This window comes from Dermacentor andersoni, chromosome 1 (genome assembly GCF_023375885.2).
Source record: "Dermacentor andersoni chromosome 1, qqDerAnde1_hic_scaffold, whole genome shotgun sequence".
NCBI classification, from domain to species: domain Eukaryota; kingdom Metazoa; phylum Arthropoda; class Arachnida; order Ixodida; family Ixodidae; genus Dermacentor; species Dermacentor andersoni.
Window position 1 is genome coordinate 186,629,603 of NC_092814.1, and position 21,292 is coordinate 186,650,894.

The window sequence follows — 21,292 nt, forward strand, 5'->3', positions numbered from 1 at the left end:
AAAAAATGGTTGGCATAATATGGCTGTGAAGCGATGGGCCCCACATGTGCCTTGTATTTTCGTTTTATTGTGAACGAGAGGCTCCTAACCCGCATGGGCTCCTAACGTCAAGCTGACTTTTTTATTTTAGTGAGTGCCCGTTTTACTTCCACTCTGAAAATTCACGTAAGCGCTTGCACTCTGGTCTTTGAGTGTTGCCGTCAAAGCGGACCACGCAAGTACTGAGCACCAATTTTAATGGAGGCATAGCTAGAATTCACCAAGTTCGTAGTCAACACGTTTTGTTTTTAGAGAGCATGCAGTTGCCAGGGCCTATCTTCACAGAGCTTCAATTCTGCGTTCTCAGCTCGGCGTCCTAAAAAGTTGTTAGTTTAACGTTTTGGTGCTAACTGAGACTGTATGCAAATACCACTAGATGCAAGGCAGCACGTTGCATTTGCTTGCAAAACCTCGAATCACTTGGACGTCACAGGTGTGCTAGGCCTGTGCTTTTAGGCACGTCTGTGACTTGGGTACGCCTGTCGGCGGCTGGTTCAAGAGACCCTTCGAGATGAACAGCCCTGACAGATGCGGCGTCGGTGGTTTGTTTAAATGCAGTGCCTCCCACACTTGTGGTTCTACGCGGCTGACCTGCAGCTACTGGTGGGCTTCACTCCAGCGGTCATCCTTCTCGTCAGGTGAGTTCACATGCGACACGCTCGTCACTCATCATTAACACAAAATATGGAGAATTTTAAACGAAGGTATTGAAAAGTCAGAAACAAATCATGTTCTCAAGCATCTTCAGGTCAATCCTGTTGCGGTTCTTGACTTGTGCGCCCGCATGTCTTCATTTACAGAGAAAGAGGGAGGGAGGGAGGGAGGGAGGGGTGCAGAAATGTTAACCAAAACGTGTCTCGCTGGATACCTTACGCTGGCGGAAGGAAAGAGCGGATAGAAAGATAAGAGAGATTGCAGAGATATAGTGCTGGGAGGAAAAAGGGGATGACTTTTTGCACTCATGCGGAGAGCACCACTCGGTCAAAGACATCAGCACATGTCAGTTGTATTTCCTTAAAGAAATGTATCCATTGCATTGTGGGCCGGCTAATGGTGAGGTTGTTGTTCAAGTATAGCGCCTGAATAGACAGTAGACGATCGTCCAGTCATCCCAATGCATTCGAGGGGCGTTGTTTCCGTTACAGTAAAACCGAGTACAGAGGCAAATTAAGTGGCGCATGCTTGCTGCGCTGTCGCAGACATCGCCATTCCAATGAGTGTTGAATATGCTTTTGTGAGGGTGACTCCTGCGCCCACAGCCGACACACTAGAGATGTCCCACGTTGCAGCAGTTCGGGTGTTCATCTAAATTGCAGCGATGAATTCAGTGTGCGCATTCTAGTGCACCCATTTGGTGTATTCCACTCGGCTAATGAAAGTGCGCGCGTCGGAAGGCGAAGCTGCCTCGCAGTGTTTATCCTTGAATATGGAATTAATACGCAGTGGTCTCCTTCGTGCTATGTTAGAGCATCGTTCTTTGCGCCATCGTGCCATTGATGTTGCAATAGCCAGGTGACCAGTGAAAGAAAAAAATACTTTCCTTACGTTTTCCCTACATTTAGTAGTTAGGTTGCACGGTTGCCCACGTCAGCTGGCCATGAGATCCATGTCGAAGTTCTGACTCCGCACATATAGTAAAGCTTTGAGCCGCAAGAAGTGGGCCATTTTATATGTGACTTTACCGATAAACTGTACAGCACCGCGCAAAGGTGTCACTTGTGCAGTTGCAGACTTTGTAATGTCTGAAGTCTTGAACCATAGTGTTATTCTTCTTGTCTGTGTAAGTAGACCGCCGCCAGATCAGGTAGATGTAGTCGAGCCGTGCAGTGTAGACGGGGCTCGAGTCGCTGTATTTCTGATATAAGAGGAGTGAATTTATAATTGCTTAAGTGCAGCCGACGGTATCATCTTTATCATCATCATCAACAGCAGCAGCCTATTTTATGTCCACTGCAGGACGAACGCCTCTCCCTGCGATCTCCAATTACCCCTGTCCGGCGCCAACTGATTCCAACTAGCACCCGAAAATTTCCTAATTTCATCACCCCACCCAGTCTTATGCCGCCCTGGACTGCGCTTCCTTCTCTTGGCACCCATTCTGTAACCCTAATGGTCCACCAGTTATCTAACCTACGCATTACATGACTTTTTTTTTTCTCTTAATGACAACTAGATTATCGGCTATATCCCCGTTTGCTCTCTGATCCACACCGCACTCTTCCTGTCTTTTAACGTTACGCCTAACATTCTTCGTTTCATCGCTCTTTGCGCGGTCATTAACTTGTTTTCGAGCTTCTTTGTCAGACTCCAAGTTTTTGCCCCATATGTTAGCACCGGTAGAATTCATTGATTGTACACCTTTCTTTTCAATGATAATGGTAAGCTTCCAGTCAGGATCCGACAATGTCTGCCGAATGCGCTCCAACCCATTTTTATTCTTCTGTAAATTTCCTTCTCGTGATCAAGGTCCCCTGTGAGTAATTGTCCTAGGTAAACGTACTCCTTTACAGACTCTAGAGGCTGACTGGCGATCCTGAACGCTTGTTCCCTTGCCCGGCTATGAATATCTTTGTCTTCTGCATATTAATCTTCAGCCCCACTCTTACACTCTCTCTGTTAAGGTCCTCAATCATTTGTTGTAACTTGTCCCTAATGTTGCTGAATAGGACAATGTCATCTGCAAATCGAAGGTTGACGACGGTATAGGACATACTTCTTCTACAAGTTGCAATTGCAAGTTGTAGTTGAAGACGATTCCAACACACCACATGGACGAAACGATGGCCTGGCCGCAGGTGCAAATTCCGATTTAAGATAAGCTCGATGTGCACAGACATTTACGTTGAATTTCATATGGAGTATTTATAAGGAAAAGCTAGCGATACGGTACAGGTGTACCGTACAGCACATATCCTATATACCGTGTAGGACACAGTAAGCGGTACGGTGTCTAAACGGCAGTGAAGCCGAAAAAATACATGAATGGATTTTTTAGTTGTAGCTACGAAATAATTCAAGCTGTATGTTAAATTTGCGACGATCCTGCAATGTTTAATAAGAGAAAACGGAGATGAAAGAAAGGAAGAGCTGCTGTCAGTGGGAGCCGAGCTCGCTACCTGCGCATGGCGATTACTGAGCTCTACCAAATGAGCTACACCTACGGCTGGTGTCCACTTTCTTTGCTGTTTATGCATGTTTAATCTAGCCCTGGAAGTGTTAGGCTTACGAGAATTTACCTTTCCAATTACATGCCTGTTTAGACACACAACCAGCGTCTGTGTGTGTCCATACGTCTTCCTTTCTGTCCATGTCTTTCGCGCTGCTTTACCGTTCCTATACCGTCAAGCCAGCTATAGTCCAAGCTTCCATTCTTGTAACAAAGTAAAAGTCCACATAGCGCGCACGGCGTTGTTACGGAAACGCAATGCAATGACGACGGTTCCTGCGGCTTCAGAAAAGCCACCCAGCGCCAGTAATAGATGGGTAATCCGGGAAAAAAAAGAACTATAGCGGACATGTATCGAGCTCTGTAGCTTGCGCAATATGCTAATTTACACGGGAAGTAATGTTTACGCAAGACTTCGAATAATTCACTACGCCTAAAACGTGTGTCATGTGTGTCCTTGCAGGTGGCCCAAGGCAGGATTGGCGCTGACACTGACCATGGTCCTGGCGTGCACCGTATACATCGCCCTGCAGACGCTATACAGCGACCTCTACCCAGTTACCATATACTTCGCGGAAGACGTCATGTACGTTTGTGCATTCCAACCCTGCTGAAGCGTATCCGCATGCTGTTGAAGAATTTCATACGTTTTCCGCACTATTCCTGCCCAATTGACAAATATTAGGTGTGATCAACTCCATACTATATTTTGTACTATATTACCTTATGAATATAGCATACAAAAAATATCCGCATACATACGGACGGGCGTGTATTGTATACCACGCATTTTTGATAAGGAATACTCGCTTCAGGAGATTATTTTAGGTGCAGCCGTCGCAGCCTGTCACTGGCTGCGTACACCGTATCCCGCTGCTAGTTTAACTCTGTTGTACGTCCTCAGATACCTACAGGGTGTTTCACGTAACTTGAACCACACTTTAAAAATATTCAAGTGCCAAGTAGCTGGACCGAACCAATGTAATGTTATTTGCCGTCGTTTGGAGGTACTCAGATCTTTCTTTTTTTTTTGCATTCCACCTAATTAGGTAATTAGTATTAGACAACAATAACGTCTGGTCAGGTAAAAGAGATGTTAGAAAATGAAGCAGGTCACTGACCAAGGTCAAAATACAAATGAAATGACGCTTAGGAATCCCTACGGATCCCTTGTTCACAATGGAATGTCGGCTAAGCACAAGGTTCTTAAATAGCGTTCGGCACATGACGCAAAATTCGGGAGTACACGTGGTTTGGAGTGCCAGGTGATCTATTGATTGCGTTATTTGTCGTTTGAATTATCAGAGAGTTGTTGTCAAGTTTCTCTCTGTGGCCAAGATACGCGCGTTTTCGCAGTTTATCTCGTGACCCGTCTTCTTGGCATCCTCTGCGAGGGCATTTGTCACTGTGTGGCCTTTGGCAGCATCATTCTTGTGCTCGTTGAGATGTACGCCTGCAGAAATTTCCGCTTTCGCCAATATACGCCGGTTCGCAATCGGCGCACGGGATCTTGTATGCCACGCCAGGAAAACGCGCCCGAGGGATAGGATCATTCATGTTCATCAAGTCACCTTTAAGCTCTCTTGATAGCACATGCGCGATTTGTACACCGCGCTTCTTAAAAACACGAGCTAGGGCTTCGCTAACACCCTGAACATGCGGGACAGCAGCGCGCTTCTGTCTCGATGCTGAAGCGTTCGTGGCTTGTCAGTCTGCTGATTACTCATCAGGAACTTGGTTGTCCTCCGAATACAATGCTTGGGTTATTCTTCCCCTTCAATCCGATCCCCTTCAATAATCCGAAGCTTCTCTTGCAGGCTGCTTGCATCAGAACAGGTGCAGAGGGCCCGTTCAACTAACAAACCAACCACTGAGCGTTTGTGGGCCGTCGGATGAACTGACTCGAAACCGAGGTATCTACCCGAGTGGGTTGGCTCATCATAACAAAAACAATAAAAAAACGAAATCCGATGTGTAATACCTGTTGAAATTACGCACAGTCGCCACATTATGGCGATCTGCTATCGCTAATCAATGCAACAGCTAATTCTGTTGTTCTTGCTAAGACTAATGTAGGCAGGTTGATCCAGGGGCAATCCCTCAATTCATTAAGTTAGCACTTTCGCTCTCTACCGTGCACTCAGATTTACATCTGGGCTATTGGAATATTGTAGATGATGTTGTGAAGTACCGAACATACTTAAGGTTGTGTTTAGTGTCACACATGTGTTGCAAAACATGTTAAATAGGATTCGGTGACTGTAACGCGCTTTACATTAGGCCAAAAAGCAGAGACGGCAGTACGCAGCGCTACGTTGCGTCCCCGGCTCTCTTTTCTTTATTATGCACTACCTGCAGGGAAGGAAGGAAGGAAGGAAGGCAGGGACGTTAGCCAGTCCTCAAACCGGCTGGCTACCCTGTACTAAGGAAAGGGGTAGGGGGAGTAAAAGATAATAGAAAATGGATGCTACAAAAAAGGGAAAGAAGAGCAAAAAAGAGAGAAAAAGGAAAGGAGAATACGGCACTGCTTAAAGTCTGCCTCTAAGACCAGTTCTCCGCAAGAAGCGCCGCAGGAGGCGCGGAGGAGGAAGCGCCGGGGAGAGCGGGGGCCTTCTGTGCTGAGGACGGTCTCGGCCAGTGTCCCAGGACCCTTTCCTCCGCCAACGGGCGTTTGTCAAGACGTCTAACACAACTGAGAGTTATTTCCTGGGCGCACTGAAGCGGGGACACTCACAAAGAAACATGCAGTAACATCTCGGTCACACCAATACGCCATTAAAGAGGCACTGCAAGACATCCTGTCGACGCAGCTGTTTCTTTTTCTCCTAGTTGGTTCATGATTACTGTAGCGTAGAGCATACATTTCACCAGCCAGGCATCAGCATTTATTTTGTTGCCTGCAAGTTCAGGCCGGACGCTAATGTGGCCGTGTCATCCGCACCTGCTGCCACCTACCTCGCTAACTCAAACAACCTTCGACTCATTTAGACTCCAACGTTGCGTTGGATGTGTCTGTTCTTCGTGAACCTTTTTCATTTCTCGTGAAAGTGATGCCCACCCCCATAGGTAATCCACCTGAACAGGCCCAATTGCACTTCATGCTCTATGCTGCTCAAACTAAAAAGAAAAGAAAAACCGCGGTATATCGTCCGAACTGATACTCGGAAAGGGCAAATAGCAATGTTGCAGTGATTATTTTTTTTTAATGCGTAAGCATTTTTATGTTTACCCAACGAGAAAAACCGTCCGTCCGTCCCTCAGACGATCGCTTTCAAGATAGGGATCGCAGCAATGAGCGAATTCACCTTCTTGCTGACTCTCGCTTCAACGCGAACTAAGCGGCGAGAGTACAGCGATCACGAATGTGTCAGTCACCGCACTCTTTGCCCCCATCGCAGATCGCTTTCCAGATAAGGGCCGCGGCATACACAGCCGCCGCCGCGGTACGGTTGATCACGGTTCATAATGGTTCGACACGGATGGATAAGGCACTAAAGAGCGATAACGGCTTATAATGATCGAAATGTCATCAGTGCACCTGGCGCCGCCACCTGCAATAGATTGCTTGCGTCATCGATTCACCTTGCGCCGCCGTCCGCACCAGTATGTGTCGCCGCAGCGCTGTCGTTTGTACTGGTCGGATCAAGTTTCATAACACTGATAACGAGACCGGGCTGTGTGGAGATGAGCAAGTGGCACAATGCTTACGCATGCTTAGAAAACTCCCAGAGGAGTTTCGGCGTGACTTTTTATTGGTTGTGATACTTTCACGTTTTGCAACGATGTGAAAGATAAATTATTATTATTATTATTATTATTATTAGTAGTAGTAGTAGTAGTAGTAGTAGTAGTAGTAGTAGTAGTAGTAGTAGTAGTAGTAGTAGTAGTAGTATAGGCAGAGTAGCACAACAGTTTGACAGCATTGAGCCAGCTCAGTACAATACTTCTGTCAAGGAATTTAGGTTAAAGCGATAGGTCGCCTCACCGGACCTCGTTCCTGTGCATTGCAAACGACAGCTAACAGTGGGTAAGAACAATTTCATGAAGTTTACCGGAAAAGAGAAAAAAAAAACATGACAAGAATTTTTAGATTACGCTGACATTAGGGCACGAAAGGCCACAACAATGCAAATTTGAATAAAAAAAAACAATACAGATTATTCCATTTGAATAAAAGAACGGCTGCTCGTATTCGTAAGAAAAAATCCATGTCACCTTTTTAACGTATGATCTGTGCAGCCGTGCGTACGCTGCAATAAAACTAGTAAAGTCATTAAAGTTTAAATAGAGAAAGCTGCTACGACTAGCTGTTTAGCGGAGTTTGCCCATTGCTGCCTCGATGGGCAGCAAGTGTGTCGTGCTCAATACCGCACGCACGCACGCACAAGTGCATGCATACGCGCACTCACACAACCACGCACGGGCGCGATGCAGTGACGATGGTGGCAGCGCCTGATATCTCTTGCACTCATTCTGGCCAAGCTGTTGCCTTTACGAGCTGAAAAAGCACCGATAAATCACCTGGAACCAGCCGAAAAAAAAAGTGCCTTTCGTAAAGGGCGCGTACTAAACCTATCACTAATGGCAAGTGACGGGCAGCACAAACAGAACAAAAAGTCATGCACACACTGCTGCACACACTCTGTCGTGCACATGCACTGCAGTCGAAGCATTGTGTGCACGACGAGAGAGGAGGACCGGGCAACTTATGGCAGCAAACAGAACAACAGACCGCACTGCACAAGTTCGACAAACAGTGACTCGATGCCGACTAAGTATCAGGCAAATCGTGAGTAGGGAAGGAAGCGCTGGGAGCTAGACTCGACATCTTAACGGAAGACATACACATACTTCATATGGGAAAAGCTAGTTTCAGTATACATCGATTTTAATGAGATTTAACATCCAAAAGCAACACAAGATATATAAGGGAGCCATTGTGAATTCTGTGAATAAGGGGCTCCGCATTAATTCTGATCACCTCGGTATCTTATTGTGCATCCAAAGCTCGATACTGTAGCATTTTTACATTCCGGCTCCTTCGTTATGCTGCCGCCGCAGCAGAGAATCGAACCCTCGACTTTGTGGTCAACAGTAAAATGTCATAGCCGCCGCAGCGGGTGAGCTTCAAGAAGCAAAAAAAAAGATGCGCGAAATATTACTTCGGGCACGCACCGTGATCAATAAAATGTCACGCGGTATAGTGTTATTTATTAAAATGAAATATGCACTAGTGCTAGATCAAATATATTATATAGCTGCGTATCCCATTAGGTTTTTACACTATATATGCTTCCTACACTTCCTTGCCTCATCTGTTTTGCTCCTATTGGCCTTGCTGACATTCCTTGGTATAGCGTACTAAAGCTATTCATGCCTTATTTAATCTTGTGGCATCTTTAGCCCTATGCACACATCAAAAGAAGACACTCGGCCCTACAATAACAGCCGGAATGCCTTTGCGAGGGTATATATCCGCCTGTAGCAAGCAATTTCCACCTCCTCTGGGTAGAAAGTCTGTCACTGAATTTCCTTTCCAGTCGGGTGCTAAGCAGCATGCAATTTTTTTATTGATCTTAACTGCGGCTATATCGGTATGTTATACGCCGTTGTTGCTCAACCCGGTGCGTACACCTTGAGGCTACAGCAGAATACATCGCGCTAGGGGGCACTGTGCGGGCACAATGTCGAAACCAAATTTCACTGTCATGCAGGAAGTCTCGTCGCACGCACACGGAAGTGTTCAAGCGGCCCTTCTCGCACGCGGGTGCCTTCTCGCTGGGCCTGCTGCTGGCCTACCTGCTGCGCTCCTCCGGGCGGCTCGGCCAGGACACCAAGAGGTCCCCGTGGTGGGCCGGTGGGGCGTGGCGCGCCGCCGGCTGGGCCGCGGCCTCAGGCTGCGGCTTCGCCGTCCTCCTGGGTGTCGAGCAGTGGCACAAGGGCCTGCTGCCCGGACCAGCGGTTGCGGCCCTCTACGCGTCTCTGCACAAGACTGCGTGGGGACTGCTCGTCGCCTGGGTCGCCTACGTCGTCTGCACCGACCGAAAAGGTACGCCGCGACTTCGCATATGTGGTTCCAATTGCAGCTGTCCGCTGCACTTATTGGGTTTATTAACACGAAAGCCTTGCATTGCCCGATGCACGGATTTACGGTCAACTCAAGTGCATCAGAAATCTATCTATCTATCTATCTATCTATCTATCTATCTATCTATCTATCTATCTATCTATCTATCTATCTATCTATCTATCTATCTATCTATCTATCTATCTGTCTGTCTGTCTGTCTGTCTGTCTGTCTGTCTGTCTGTCTGTCTGTCTGTCTGTCTGTCTGTCTGTCTGTCTGTCTGTCTGTCTGTCTGTCTGTCTGTCTGTCTGTCTGTCTGTCTGTCTGTCTGTCTGTCTGTCTGTCTGTCTGTCTGTCTGTCTGTCTGTCTGTCTGTCTGTCTGTCTGTCTGTCTGTCTGTCTGTCTGTCTGTCTGTCTGTCTGTCTGTCTGTCTGTCTGTCTGTCTGTCTGTCTGTCTGTCTGTCTGTCTGTCTGTCTGTCTGTCTGTCTGTCTGTCTGTCTGTCTGTCTGTCTGTCTGTCTGTCTGTCTGTCTGTCTGTCTGTCTGTCTGTCTGTCTGTCTGTCTGTCTGTCTGTCTGTCTGTCTGTCTGTCTGTCTGTCTGTCTGTCTGTCTGTCTGTCTGTCTGTCTGTCTGTCTGTCTGTCTGTCTGTCTGTCTGTCTGTCTGTCTGTCTGTCTGTCTGTCTGTCTGTCTGTCTGTCTGTCTGTCTGTCTGTCTGTCTGTCTGTCTGTCTGTCTGTCTGTCTGTCTGTCTGTCTGTCTGTCTGTCTGTCTGTCTGTCTGTCTGTCTGTCTGTCTGTCTGTCTGTCTGTCTGTCTGTCTGTCTGTCTGTCTGTCTGTCTGTCTGTCTGTCTGTCTGTCTGTCTGTCTGTCTGTCTGTCTGTCTGTCTGTCTGTCTGTCTGTCTGTCTGTCTGTCTGTCTGTCTGTCTGTCTGTCTGTCTGTCTGTCTGTCTGTCTGTCTGTCTGTCTGTCTGTCTGTCTGTCTGTCTGTCTGTCTGTCTGTCTGTCTGTCTGTCTGTCTGTCTGTCTGTCTGTCTGTCTGTCTGTCTGTCTGTCTGTCTGTCTGTCTGTCTGTCTGTCTGTCTGTCTGTCTGTCTGTCTGTCTGTCTGTCTGTCTGTCTGTCTGTCTGTCTGTCTGTCTGTCTGTCTGTCTGTCTGTCTGTCTGTCTGTCTGTCTGTCTGTCTGTCTGTCTGTCTGTCTGTCTGTCTGTCTGTCTGTCTGTCTGTCTGTCTGTCTGTCTGTCTGTCTGTCTGTCTGTCTGTCTGTCTGTCTGTCTGTCTGTCTGTCTGTCTGTCTGTCTGTCTGTCTGTCTGTCTGTCTGTCTGTCTGTCTGTCTGTCTGTCTGTCTGTCTGTCTGTCTGTCTGTCTGTCTGTCTGTCTGTCTGTCTGTCTGTCTGTCTGTCTGTCTGTCTGTCTGTCTGTCTGTCTGTCTGTCTGTCTGTCTGTCTGTCTGTCTGTCTGTCTGTCTGTCTGTCTGTGTCTGTCTGTCTGTCTGTCTGTCTGTCTGTCTGTCTGTCTGTCTGTCTGTCTGTCTGTCTGTACGAGTTGTTACACGCCATACCATAATTAATGGAAGATGCGCTGGCCTGCTTAATGCAGAAACTGCACATATAGCTAGTGGAACTGGTTGCTCATGACAAGACGCATCTAGGTTACTTTCTCTCTCGTTATATTTGTCCCTACGCAGATACACAAGGTAATGGGGCAACCTCTGCATGCGCAAGGGCAGAGCCCATTCGACAAATTCCGCGCATCATATTATGCAGATAAGTAGAAACAGTTACATATTCGTTATAATGGCACTTAGCGACATAATATGAAATGGTATACGCGCAAAGTCGGGTCACCAATAACACTGCAGCATTTCTGGTGGAAGAAGACGTATATACAATAAAATATCCACGAAACCAGCGAGTGCTGCACCACGAGTTCGACGACGAGACGCGCCAAATGTTTCGCGTGGACATTGGCCATGATGCTTCGAACTGTGCCGAAAATAGACGCGCTCGCTCAGTCTCTCGTATACTCGGTGCGAATAGCGAGCTAAAGAGGGAAATAAAGCGGACACGGCCGCGGTCGGAAGGCACATTATAAAGCGATAAAAAAATGAACAAAGGTAAATCTTGAAGCTCAGATAAAGGCACAAAGTCATCAGAGTACGCAAAAATAAAGATAAAAAAAAACCGCAACTGAGTGGCGAGCCTTTCTTCAGTGACCTTTGTGACCCTCATAACTCGGGCTTGCCTCTAACGAGACACACATGCGATCACTACTGTCCATCCTCTACTGTCGGACACTGTTCTCGGTGAGATGACACAGCGAGGAATGCATTGTAGTGAGCATAAATAGATATTGACAGGTCCGGTGTCTTTTGCCGAAGGTTTTGTTCTTCTTTTCTTTGCTACCTAATGCAGATGAAAAATACCCTCCGAAAAGAGCGGAGTATTAAAGGTAGGAAGAGGAGGTATATGTATATATAGTTTCTGGCAGAAGTATAGATTGTGATAATTTGCACCCGTATGAATACATGAGGTATCGCTGTCTGTCTGCACAGAATGACACCCGAAGAGATGGTGTGAAAGGAAAAGGCAAAAACCGCACATCGTGGCTCTGCCGGTAGCGTGGCCGAGTAATTGAGATATTTCTTTTGAGACATAAAGAATCGGCTTTTATCTCAGTGTGGCGCCACCAGCTGCAGACAACGAAGCATCCATGTCCATGTGAGCAACGTACTGCACTGAGTACCTGGAGGCTGCGGGCTCGAGACAGATTTGATGCAAGTTTCGTTTGCATTTATGCTGGCCACTTTTCACATAGCCGAAAGAAACACGCTTAACTTTGGGGTATATACGCTCTAAATTACAGCCTTTATGGTTTAGCTTGTCCTGCGGGAATAATCGCCATCAATCTTTTGTTCATTGTTTTTTATTACACGCACTGCGTCCGCTGCTTCCCTGTCGGAAACGCTATGACATTGACTATGACTATGACTATGACTCCGTAGGCGCCTGACACACACGGCGTACCTGTAAAAAAATGGCGGGATCGCAGCGCAGGAATGAAATACATGCAAGACTAATGACTATCATTCCTGTAAGATAAGGTAAACTCTAAAGGGTGTAAAAGAATTTTAGAGTGTATGTTACGCTGAAATTTCTGCACCCTAAAGCGTTAAACCGGGCACAACAAAGCGCCCATTTAACCTTAATACAAAGTACGAGTAAACTTAAATTTATTTGAAGATATCGATGAAATCTCAAGGTACCACTTGCTTTACACCAATGAAACCTCGCATTCTAGCAAGCACGATCTCCTTAGCAGAACGGAATACCACACATACAAGGCACCCAAGACTGCACAGACTAAACCCTTCACTGCAACTCAGACCTTCGGCCGGTCTGCACCAACGCGAAGCGTCTCTTCCGTGTCGGTTGTGGCTTGGAGTTGCCTTCACGAATACCTACTCAGCACTAATCGTAATGGCTGATAGTCCTGCATGTGATGTTTGCGGATGCGAGGAGAACACTGACCGTTTATTGTGCCACTGTCCTCAATTTCGAGCACAAAGACAATCTCTGTCCAACACATTGAGGAAATCAGATGATCGTCCTATGAGTGAGCAGACAGTACTAGAGCACCGTCCCCACCGAACATCGGCTCAGAAGGCAGTGAAGGCATTTTTGTACTTTCTCAGAACGTCTGGTTTGCGCGAGCGGCTTTAACTCAAGTACTGTCCGTACACGTCTCTACACCTTCTCTCTCTTTCCCTTCACCCTTCCCTCAGCGTAGGGTAGCCAACCAAACTTTTGACTAGTTAACATCCCTGCCTTCCTATATTCCTCTCTCTCTCTCTCTCTCTCTCTCTCTCTCTCTCTCTCTGGAAAAGATATCGTCAACTATGGCACCATGTTCTCCGTAGGCGCCTGCTGACAACTCCAGGCGTGTTGCGCGGTCATTTTAAGGTTAAGGAATCCTGATCTTGACATTTTTTTTACTTATCATTGACTTTAACAAGTTGCCAAGGCTGTCTGTTTTCTTTGCAATCAATTTATCATCAATCGCCCAATATCCACGGTATGCTGTCTTCTTTGCAATCAATTTATCATCCATCGCCCACTATCCACTGTTCATACATGAGTCACAACACTCCAACGCTGTCCTTGCCTCCTTGCCAGTCGGCAAAAAATTATTTACAATTTTTTGTCACGTATGCGCCGTGCTTGAAATCAAGTAATTTGTCGCCAGCGGTACGGAGCAGCCTTGCGGAAAGATATGTTACTCGCAGACGGCAATAATCAGCTAACACCACACATTGAATCACGGCAAGCTGCGTTCACCTTTCACCTATGAGTAATGCAGTGAAACAAGATAAATACTTCAAAAGTAAGTGCAGTATTGCTTGAAGCGGGTACCTTCTCCTCTTAAATGGCACCTTTCTTCCATTGAGCTAGGCACTCTGCAGTTAGAACCAGCAATATAATTTACCCGCCGTGGTTGCTCAGTGGCTATGGTGCTAGGCTGCTGAGCACGAGGTCGCGGGATCGAATCCCGGCCACGGCGGCCTCATTTCGATGGGGGCGAAATGCGAAAACACCCGTGTGCTTAGATTTAGGTGCACGTTAAAGAACCCCAGGTGGTCGAAATTTCTGGAGTCCTCCACTATGGCGTGCCTCATAATCAGAAAGTTATTTTGGCACGTAAAACCCCATAATTTAATTTTTAACAATATAATTTGCATCCGCAATTTGCGCCTCGTGGACCTTCAAGCTATTCACTCAAAGAGCGCGCAGTGTCGACTAGTTTCACCATTCAGCTCAGCATTGCCCAGGCACGAACTCTCAAGGAGACAAAATAAAGAAATGTTGCCAATGAAACAGGCGCTTGCGCCCGCACCCAGCATAAGCACTCTTATCTATCACTATCGAAAAGCTCCTCATAAAGTGAAAAAATAATGCCTGGTGAACAAACCAGTGTCGATGTTTCCGTTGTTTTGAACGCTGGTCATTCCAAACAAAAGGGATAGTTCACCTCACTTCATGTGTGTCTGAGCGCGACTGGGTAGAATCTGTTGTTTCACGCATCGCATGCATATAATGTCGTCGCACTAAAGGAGTCAAATAATAGCCGCACTTTGACCCGTACATACACGATGCGTAAAGCTATGTCCCATCCCACTGTGCGCACTTGTCCAAGTGCAAACTTTATCTATACACAAAAAGAAAAACTGCCTTCGTTGAGTGGAAGATCTTTAGCAATACAAAGTGATATCTTCGTCTGGGTGAATCCTGATATTTAATCAACGTACACAGTAGCCAGGAATTGAGAACAGGAGAAATTAGTGAGAACGGACATACCGGCTGGCTACGAGGAGCTTCAGTTGCGACGCGAGATAGCATCAAGTGAAAAGTGATAGAGGACCACCTCTTAAACATTCCAAGGGTTCAAAGCGCTGGTGTTCACAAAGTCATCCAAGTGAATATGCTGACCATTCACAGATGACAAGTGGTCATGGTGTCGGGGCATGTGCCTTATCCAGATATGGCTTAATTTCTTCAGCTCATAGGATGAAAATAAACAGGGCTTTTGAGACGGCTATACGCGAAAAAATGAAACGCTAGGCTTGAGAATTTCTGCATTCGAAGAGGCCATAGTTAACACCGCAGATTTCTGAGCGTTATTTTTTTCAGTGTTCTCTTTATTTCGCTGCTTTACATATATATATATATATATATATATATATATATATATATATATATATATATATATATATATATATATATATATATATATATATATATATAACTGAACTCCCGCCCACTTAAACTTTTCTACTACCTTCTGCTCTTCTCACATCCAGGGATCACATATTATTAATTAATCGTCTTGTGAACAAGCTTGACGCCTTTATCAGGTTCTCTTTCTTTGCTAGCTGTTACGTGTTCCTGTCACAGCGTGCTAAAACAAGAAAAAAGGGCGATGTGAAAAGTATAGTAGTAGTTGAGAGTCATTACTGTCACGTACGGTTGTCGTATGTGCTCCTTCCCGGCTACCGTAGTCCCTAGTTCCGCAGAATGGTGCACAACCTTTTCAGTGGAAGACAACATTGTGCCGAAACCATCGACGATATCTGTCCATGTAAGCGAATAGCCGGGCGCTTCTATAGACGGCTATTCGCTTTAATAAAAGCATTATGCGCTTGAAGGCGTTTGGTATATTTATTGCAGTGAGGATATTTAGGTAGAATTGGTTCTACCCGCCGTGGTTGCTCAGTGGCTACGGTGTTGGGCTGCTGAGCACGAGGTCGCGGGATCGAATCCCGGCCACGGCGGCCGCATTTCGATGGGGACGAAATGCGAAAGCACCCGTGTGCTTAGATTTAGGTGCACGTTAAAGAACCCCAGGTGGTCAAAATTCCCGGAGTCCTCCACTACGGCGTGCCTCATAATCAGAAAGTGGTTTTGGCACGTAAAACCCCATAATTTAATTTTTTTTTTTTAGAATTGGTTCTTTCACTGCATAATTCCGTAGAAAACATATCCGTTAACCAGAACATGTGTAGAGGTAGTATATGTGGCTGTACATATAAGCAGATTCGCCATACGTGTGTTGTCTCCAGCGGCGCGAGCGCTGACGAGGAAGCTGACTGACATCCTCCTCTCCCACCGACGGAGCACTCCTTTAGAACCGCCTTATAGGGGGGAGTGACGGTAGGAGAGGAAGACTGTCCTTCCCGAGCGCATGTAAACCTTCAGACGGTCCAAAGCTCTCGCGTGAGAGCACGTGCGTCTCAAAGAGCTGTACTAAGGCAAGCCTCCATGGAGCAAAAAAGCGACGAACATTCGGCGGCCGTCGCCGAGCGCCCGACGTGCGTTCGACGACGAACGCGCCGCGCAACTCGGTGGCGCGAGAGCACGAGCGCTTTGCATCGACGGGGCCGCACGGAACAACACCCGCCATATCGATGCCCGTCGCTGGGCCCGCAGTAAATCGCAACTGCACTCCGCACCAAAGCGTCCGCAGCGCTGCAACCATCATGAGCCTCATCGCTACGCGCAGGCATTCCCGCCCGGTTTCTGTCGTGGGGTCCGTTCGTGGCGCTGAGCCGGCTGTCGTTCAGCGCATATCTGCTGCACATCCTGGTGCTGTTCGTGCGCTTCGGAAGCATCCGGGAGCGCCTCTACAGCAGCCACTTCATACAGGTCAGTAGCAGGGCGCTGCTTCTTGTGGCCGCTTGCGCTGCCGACAGCTGTGCTCGCGTGCACTGTGTGTCGCCTGACTTGCGTCGATCATCCATCCAGCCTGCTCCAGCTCCAACCGAGCTTGTTAAGTAAACCCAGCTGCGCGGATGACAGTTGTTGTTGTTGTTGTTGTTGTTGTTGTTGTTGTTGTTGTTGTTGTTGTTGTTGTTGTTGTTGTTGTTGTTGTTGTTGTTGTTGTTGTTGTTGTTGTTGTTGTTGTTGTTGTTGTTTAGTAGCAATAGTTTAATTCGTTGGATATCAGAGCTGCGTCATTGTTTCCAACACTACTAACAAACATTTTCCCTGACTGTATTCTTTCTGGAAGTACTGATAGTGATGTACTTCCATGCCGAACAAACTATTTCCACTGCAGTGAACTTAAACTGCCTGTCATCAACGCTAGAGGTGCCACTGTTGGGCAATTCACCAGTCGTATATCAGCCTATTAAGTCAGAAATTGTCGGCTCCAGATAGCCAATGAATTGTAAAACCACTCTTGAAGCAATGCGGCAGCGCTTTATCGCCGATTTTCGTGTCTTGTGAAGTACAATAATTTAGAAGGTTAAACCGCCCGCTAAGAACAAAATGAAGATGAAAATTCCGGTCTTTAGAAAACGTGTTTAGCACTACTGCGAAGTGTTAGCAATACCGCTTCACCAGTGGTAACGCTCGCGGACAACTTTATGTGGCAATGAAGGGAAACTATACGGAGACAAGGTGCCCAGAAGTATAAGTGTGCTCTTTAAAAAATGTCCCGCATTTTCATTTTCGTTAGTTTAGGCTGCAGAAGACAAAACATAAACATCTTATTTATAACATAAAAATAAAACAAAATACACTACTCAGTGCTAAATTTTTATCCGTCGCGGTAGCTTAGTGGCTATGACATTGCGCTGCTGAGCTTGAGGTCACGGTTTCAATCCCAGCTGTGGCGGCTGCATTTCGACGGGCGCGAAATGAGTGAGTGGGTGAGTGAAAACATTTTTAAGCTCTATTAATTGTGTTTTTCTGCGGCTGGGCGGATGAAAAAATATTCGTAGGGTGCACGCTAAAGAACCCCAGGCGACCAAAATAAATCCGTAGTCTAAGGGGTGGCTCATAATCAGATAGTGGTTTCGGCACGTAAAACCCCAGATTGTAATTTTCAGTGCTAAATTTGATTTTCCGAATTTGAAGTTTCGCCCTTATAGCTTCCCCATCATTGCCACAGAAAGTTGTCCGATGGACGAAAGATTGAGGGAGATGCACGTTTCGTACGGTTCACCTAGTCGTGCGTCTTCCTCTGCATGCGCTTCAAAGCGGTTCATACAAACCCGTGTTCGTTTGGGATGGTTAGCACATCTTGTCAAACCGCCGAATTTCGAACAGCGCAACACAGGACGAAGAAACACAGCGTTCTGTCTTGTGCCCCTTCGTCCTGTGTGGAGCTGTTCAAAATTCTGCTGTTTGATAGTGCATTCATGTTCGCATGCTGCGCACAAGCGTTCACATTGCAACCAATCTCGTAAGGTTACGCATGAACCATTTTACTTGCATGCACCAGTCACATAAGGGCAATAACGAAGAAACTCACTTGATTGCCACAACATTCTTACCACGCAGATGTGCGAGTTCATCGTAGTGACGGTGCTGTCGTACAGCGGCGCCTACGTGTTCCACCTGCTCTTCGAGGCGCCCACCACGCAGTTCCTCACCATGGCGACGTCCGCAGTTGCAGGGAAACTGCTGCTGCCTGAAGATCCGCCGGCTCAGCGACACATCACCGGCAACCAAATTGCCCACATTGGTTTCACCGAGAAGCCGCCCAAGGAGTCCAACGGAGCTGAAGGACTACACGGTCAAGGGCCGAAGTCCACCCACCTTTAGGCCTTCTCTTCGCATGTGTACATTGCCGAGTCTTCGCTCCATGCGCGAGTCTAGCAGCATAGACAGCATGTTCTGACAGTATGTTCGGCCAGATTCCTCCATCCCCGGCGGCTATAAGGCGTTCCGCCGCCGAACACAAGAGCGCGCGGCATCGATTCTCGGCCGTGGCGACCACATTCCGACGGGAGCGGGATGTAAAATCGAACACGTAATGACACTTCGCTGCGCGTTTCGAAGAACCACTGGTGGCCAAAATCAATCCGCAATCGTTCACTACGGCGTCCCTCACAGCCAGGGTGTATATATAGCTTTGGGACTCACTCACACATGACCGGGAGACTACACGCAGAGCTTGACTCTGCAATTTTGAGCGGGCGCCCGATAGACGACGAACACGGACGGGCAAGTCCTGTGTCAACTGGTTGGCAGAGCACCGTAAGTCAAGTATAACCAACGGTTCGCGGAATGTGACGAACTTTTAAGGATACATTAGTCACCGGCTAGCGCCAGCAGTTTCAGCCATATGTTGCGCATTAAAACGCTCTTGAAATCGACAGTAGTCAAGCATTTTAAAAACTTGAACGACGGAATCTACGCGACGGGTCGCGTTTCGCCGGATAAACTGTTCATGCTGTCTTGTCCGCTCTGAAGCATAACAAAGGCCAGTTCAACTTCTTATCCTTTATCTCATATTTAGGGTTGTCGATATTAGCAAAGTCTGTTCTTCAATATCGTTATAGCGAGAATAAAAATAAAGAATCTCCGCTAGCATCATTCCACATAAAAATCAGAAAGCGCTAAGCATCTCTCATTGTTTTTCTTTCTTTCTTTCTAATGTATATGAATGTCACACTTTAAGAACTTATTCTCAAATTCTCGCCCACGGAAAAAAAAAAAACTCCCTGGGCGAGCACCATTTCAATTTGACGGTTGTCGTGAAAGCATGGTTCAAAAAGAAAAAAAAAACGCAAGAAGTCACTCAAGAAAAAAGAAAAAAATGTTCTGTAGAATATAACTACAAAACCTTTCCTAGCTATGTATAAACACTGGGTCTTCGTATTCATTCTGCATGACTCATTCACAAAAAAAGCTCTTACGTTAGAAGTGTTCGTAAAAGCAAATGCCAGCCAATACTAATGCTGTACATCTTATTAGTGAAGGCGGCTGGCCAATGGCGAAGCACTTACGAACGAACAGCTTTGTGAATCCAGTCCCCAGTTCAGTGAGCGTAAGCCAATTTTTATGTCTTTACGCCATCGAAAAAGTACACGAGGAGCCTGACTTCACATTTAAATAAAAACGTTCGCTCTTCTACTAGATGCTTAACAACTGTTTATGGAGGCGTGAAAACACAGACACCAGTATCCGCGTTTTCACGCCTGCCTTTTAGTGCCATGCATCATTACTGAATTCTGGGGTTTACGTGCCAAAACCACGATTTGTTTATGAGGCACGCCATAGTGGGGGACTCTGGATAAATTTGGACCCCCAGGGGATCTTTATAACGTGGCCCCAATAATGCACGGGACACGGGCTTTTTTTGCATTTCGTCCCCATCAAAATGCGGCCGCCTCGGCCGGGATTCGATCTCGCGACCTCGTGCTTAACAGCGCAACACCATAGCAGCTTAGCCACCGCGGCGGGTCCATGTATCATTACCAACTTGCGCAACGTTCCATCGTTCCTCGTTTGTGGCCCTCTGAAGAGAATGCATGCAGTTAAAGTGGTTTCGGCATAGGACAAAAGCGAAATATACGTAAAAAAATATTTCCAAAATTTAAAAAAATTAAATATTTGCGACATGTAATTGAAGCGTATACAGAATGAAATCGGGGATTTGGTGCGTTTCAAAGAATAATGAAGCAAGAGATTAATTACAGGGATTTTTGTTTCCCAAGAACGCCGAAAATATTGAGCGTGTGAAGATGTGTAATAAATGTAATTTATTGAAATGAATTCGGAAATGAGTTGTATATGACTTGCTTTGTGTTAGGCTACGGGAAATATGCTAGCGAATTTGATGGCAAGATATGATGAAATCTAAGAAAAAATAGTCTAAGTGGAGCAAATTTTGTCTAAAACGAGTTTTTCTTTCTTTCTTCCTTCCTTTCTTTCTTTCTTTCGTTCTTTCCTTTTCTTTTCTTTTTTCTTTTCTTAAGAGGGAGAAAGAAGATAGCGAGGGGAAGGGGGGTTAACGCTGGCGGTGCACTTCGTCTTCACTGCAACGTTGTCTTCACTGCATCAAAACTGCGATGCAGTAAAAACGCAGTACGAAGCAATGCTGAGGACAGAACGAGGAGCAGAATTCAAATTTTTTTCTCTCTCTCAAAACATTATTAACTCCACAACTTACTTAAATGACTATTATTGTGGCCTTCTATTAAACTCGTATCTGGTTTTATATTGCAGACCAAATCAATATTAAGTTTACCTTTGAATGCATAATATAGTTCGCATTTTTTATACATCTTCACAACTTAATTTCTTTCCTTTGAACAAAAGTCCATTTTGTTAAACTTTCAGAAGCAATCATCGTTCTATTTGCTAGAAAGTGGATGATATACCATTTCTTTTTCACAAAGCGCTTCGTCAAGCAATTCACAGCTAAACACACGTCACAAACGATTTTTTTGTACACTGTAAAAATTTTACACCCTTAAGGGTGGTTTCTTGTAGCACTGGTAACACCCTTACCGTTAGGGTCTTACAAAAATGTATAAAGGGAGAAAACGGAACTCTAACTAGACGTGCGATGACAAAAGATGTAGTTGAAAGCTATGTGATTATTCTGACAGCCTTGGGCGCACAGAAATATCTGACGAGAGAATTTCACAGGGAGATGCATAAAACTTTTCTGTCGCATATTACTGTGCGACGAAGGCTGCCAGAGTGATTACATAGTTTTCAACTACGT

General features: G+C 46.2%; 1 protein-coding gene across 1 annotated transcript in view; it reads left to right on the top strand.

Moving 5' to 3' along the window:
* LOC126547090 (nose resistant to fluoxetine protein 6-like) overlaps positions 1–21,077 on the top strand; it is a 107,980-nt gene extending 86,903 nt beyond the window's left edge. Inside the window, exons 10-14 of the mRNA XM_050194949.3 lie at positions 598–677; positions 3,669–3,791; positions 8,920–9,254; positions 16,331–16,473; positions 18,115–21,077. Coding sequence (XP_050050906.1) covers positions 598–677; positions 3,669–3,791; positions 8,920–9,254; positions 16,331–16,473; positions 18,115–18,378 — 945 coding nt within the window. The 3' untranslated portion in view covers positions 18,379–21,077. The remainder of the gene's footprint in view (positions 1–597; positions 678–3,668; positions 3,792–8,919; positions 9,255–16,330; positions 16,474–18,114) is intronic.
* Positions 21,078–21,292: the final 215 nt, after the last annotated feature.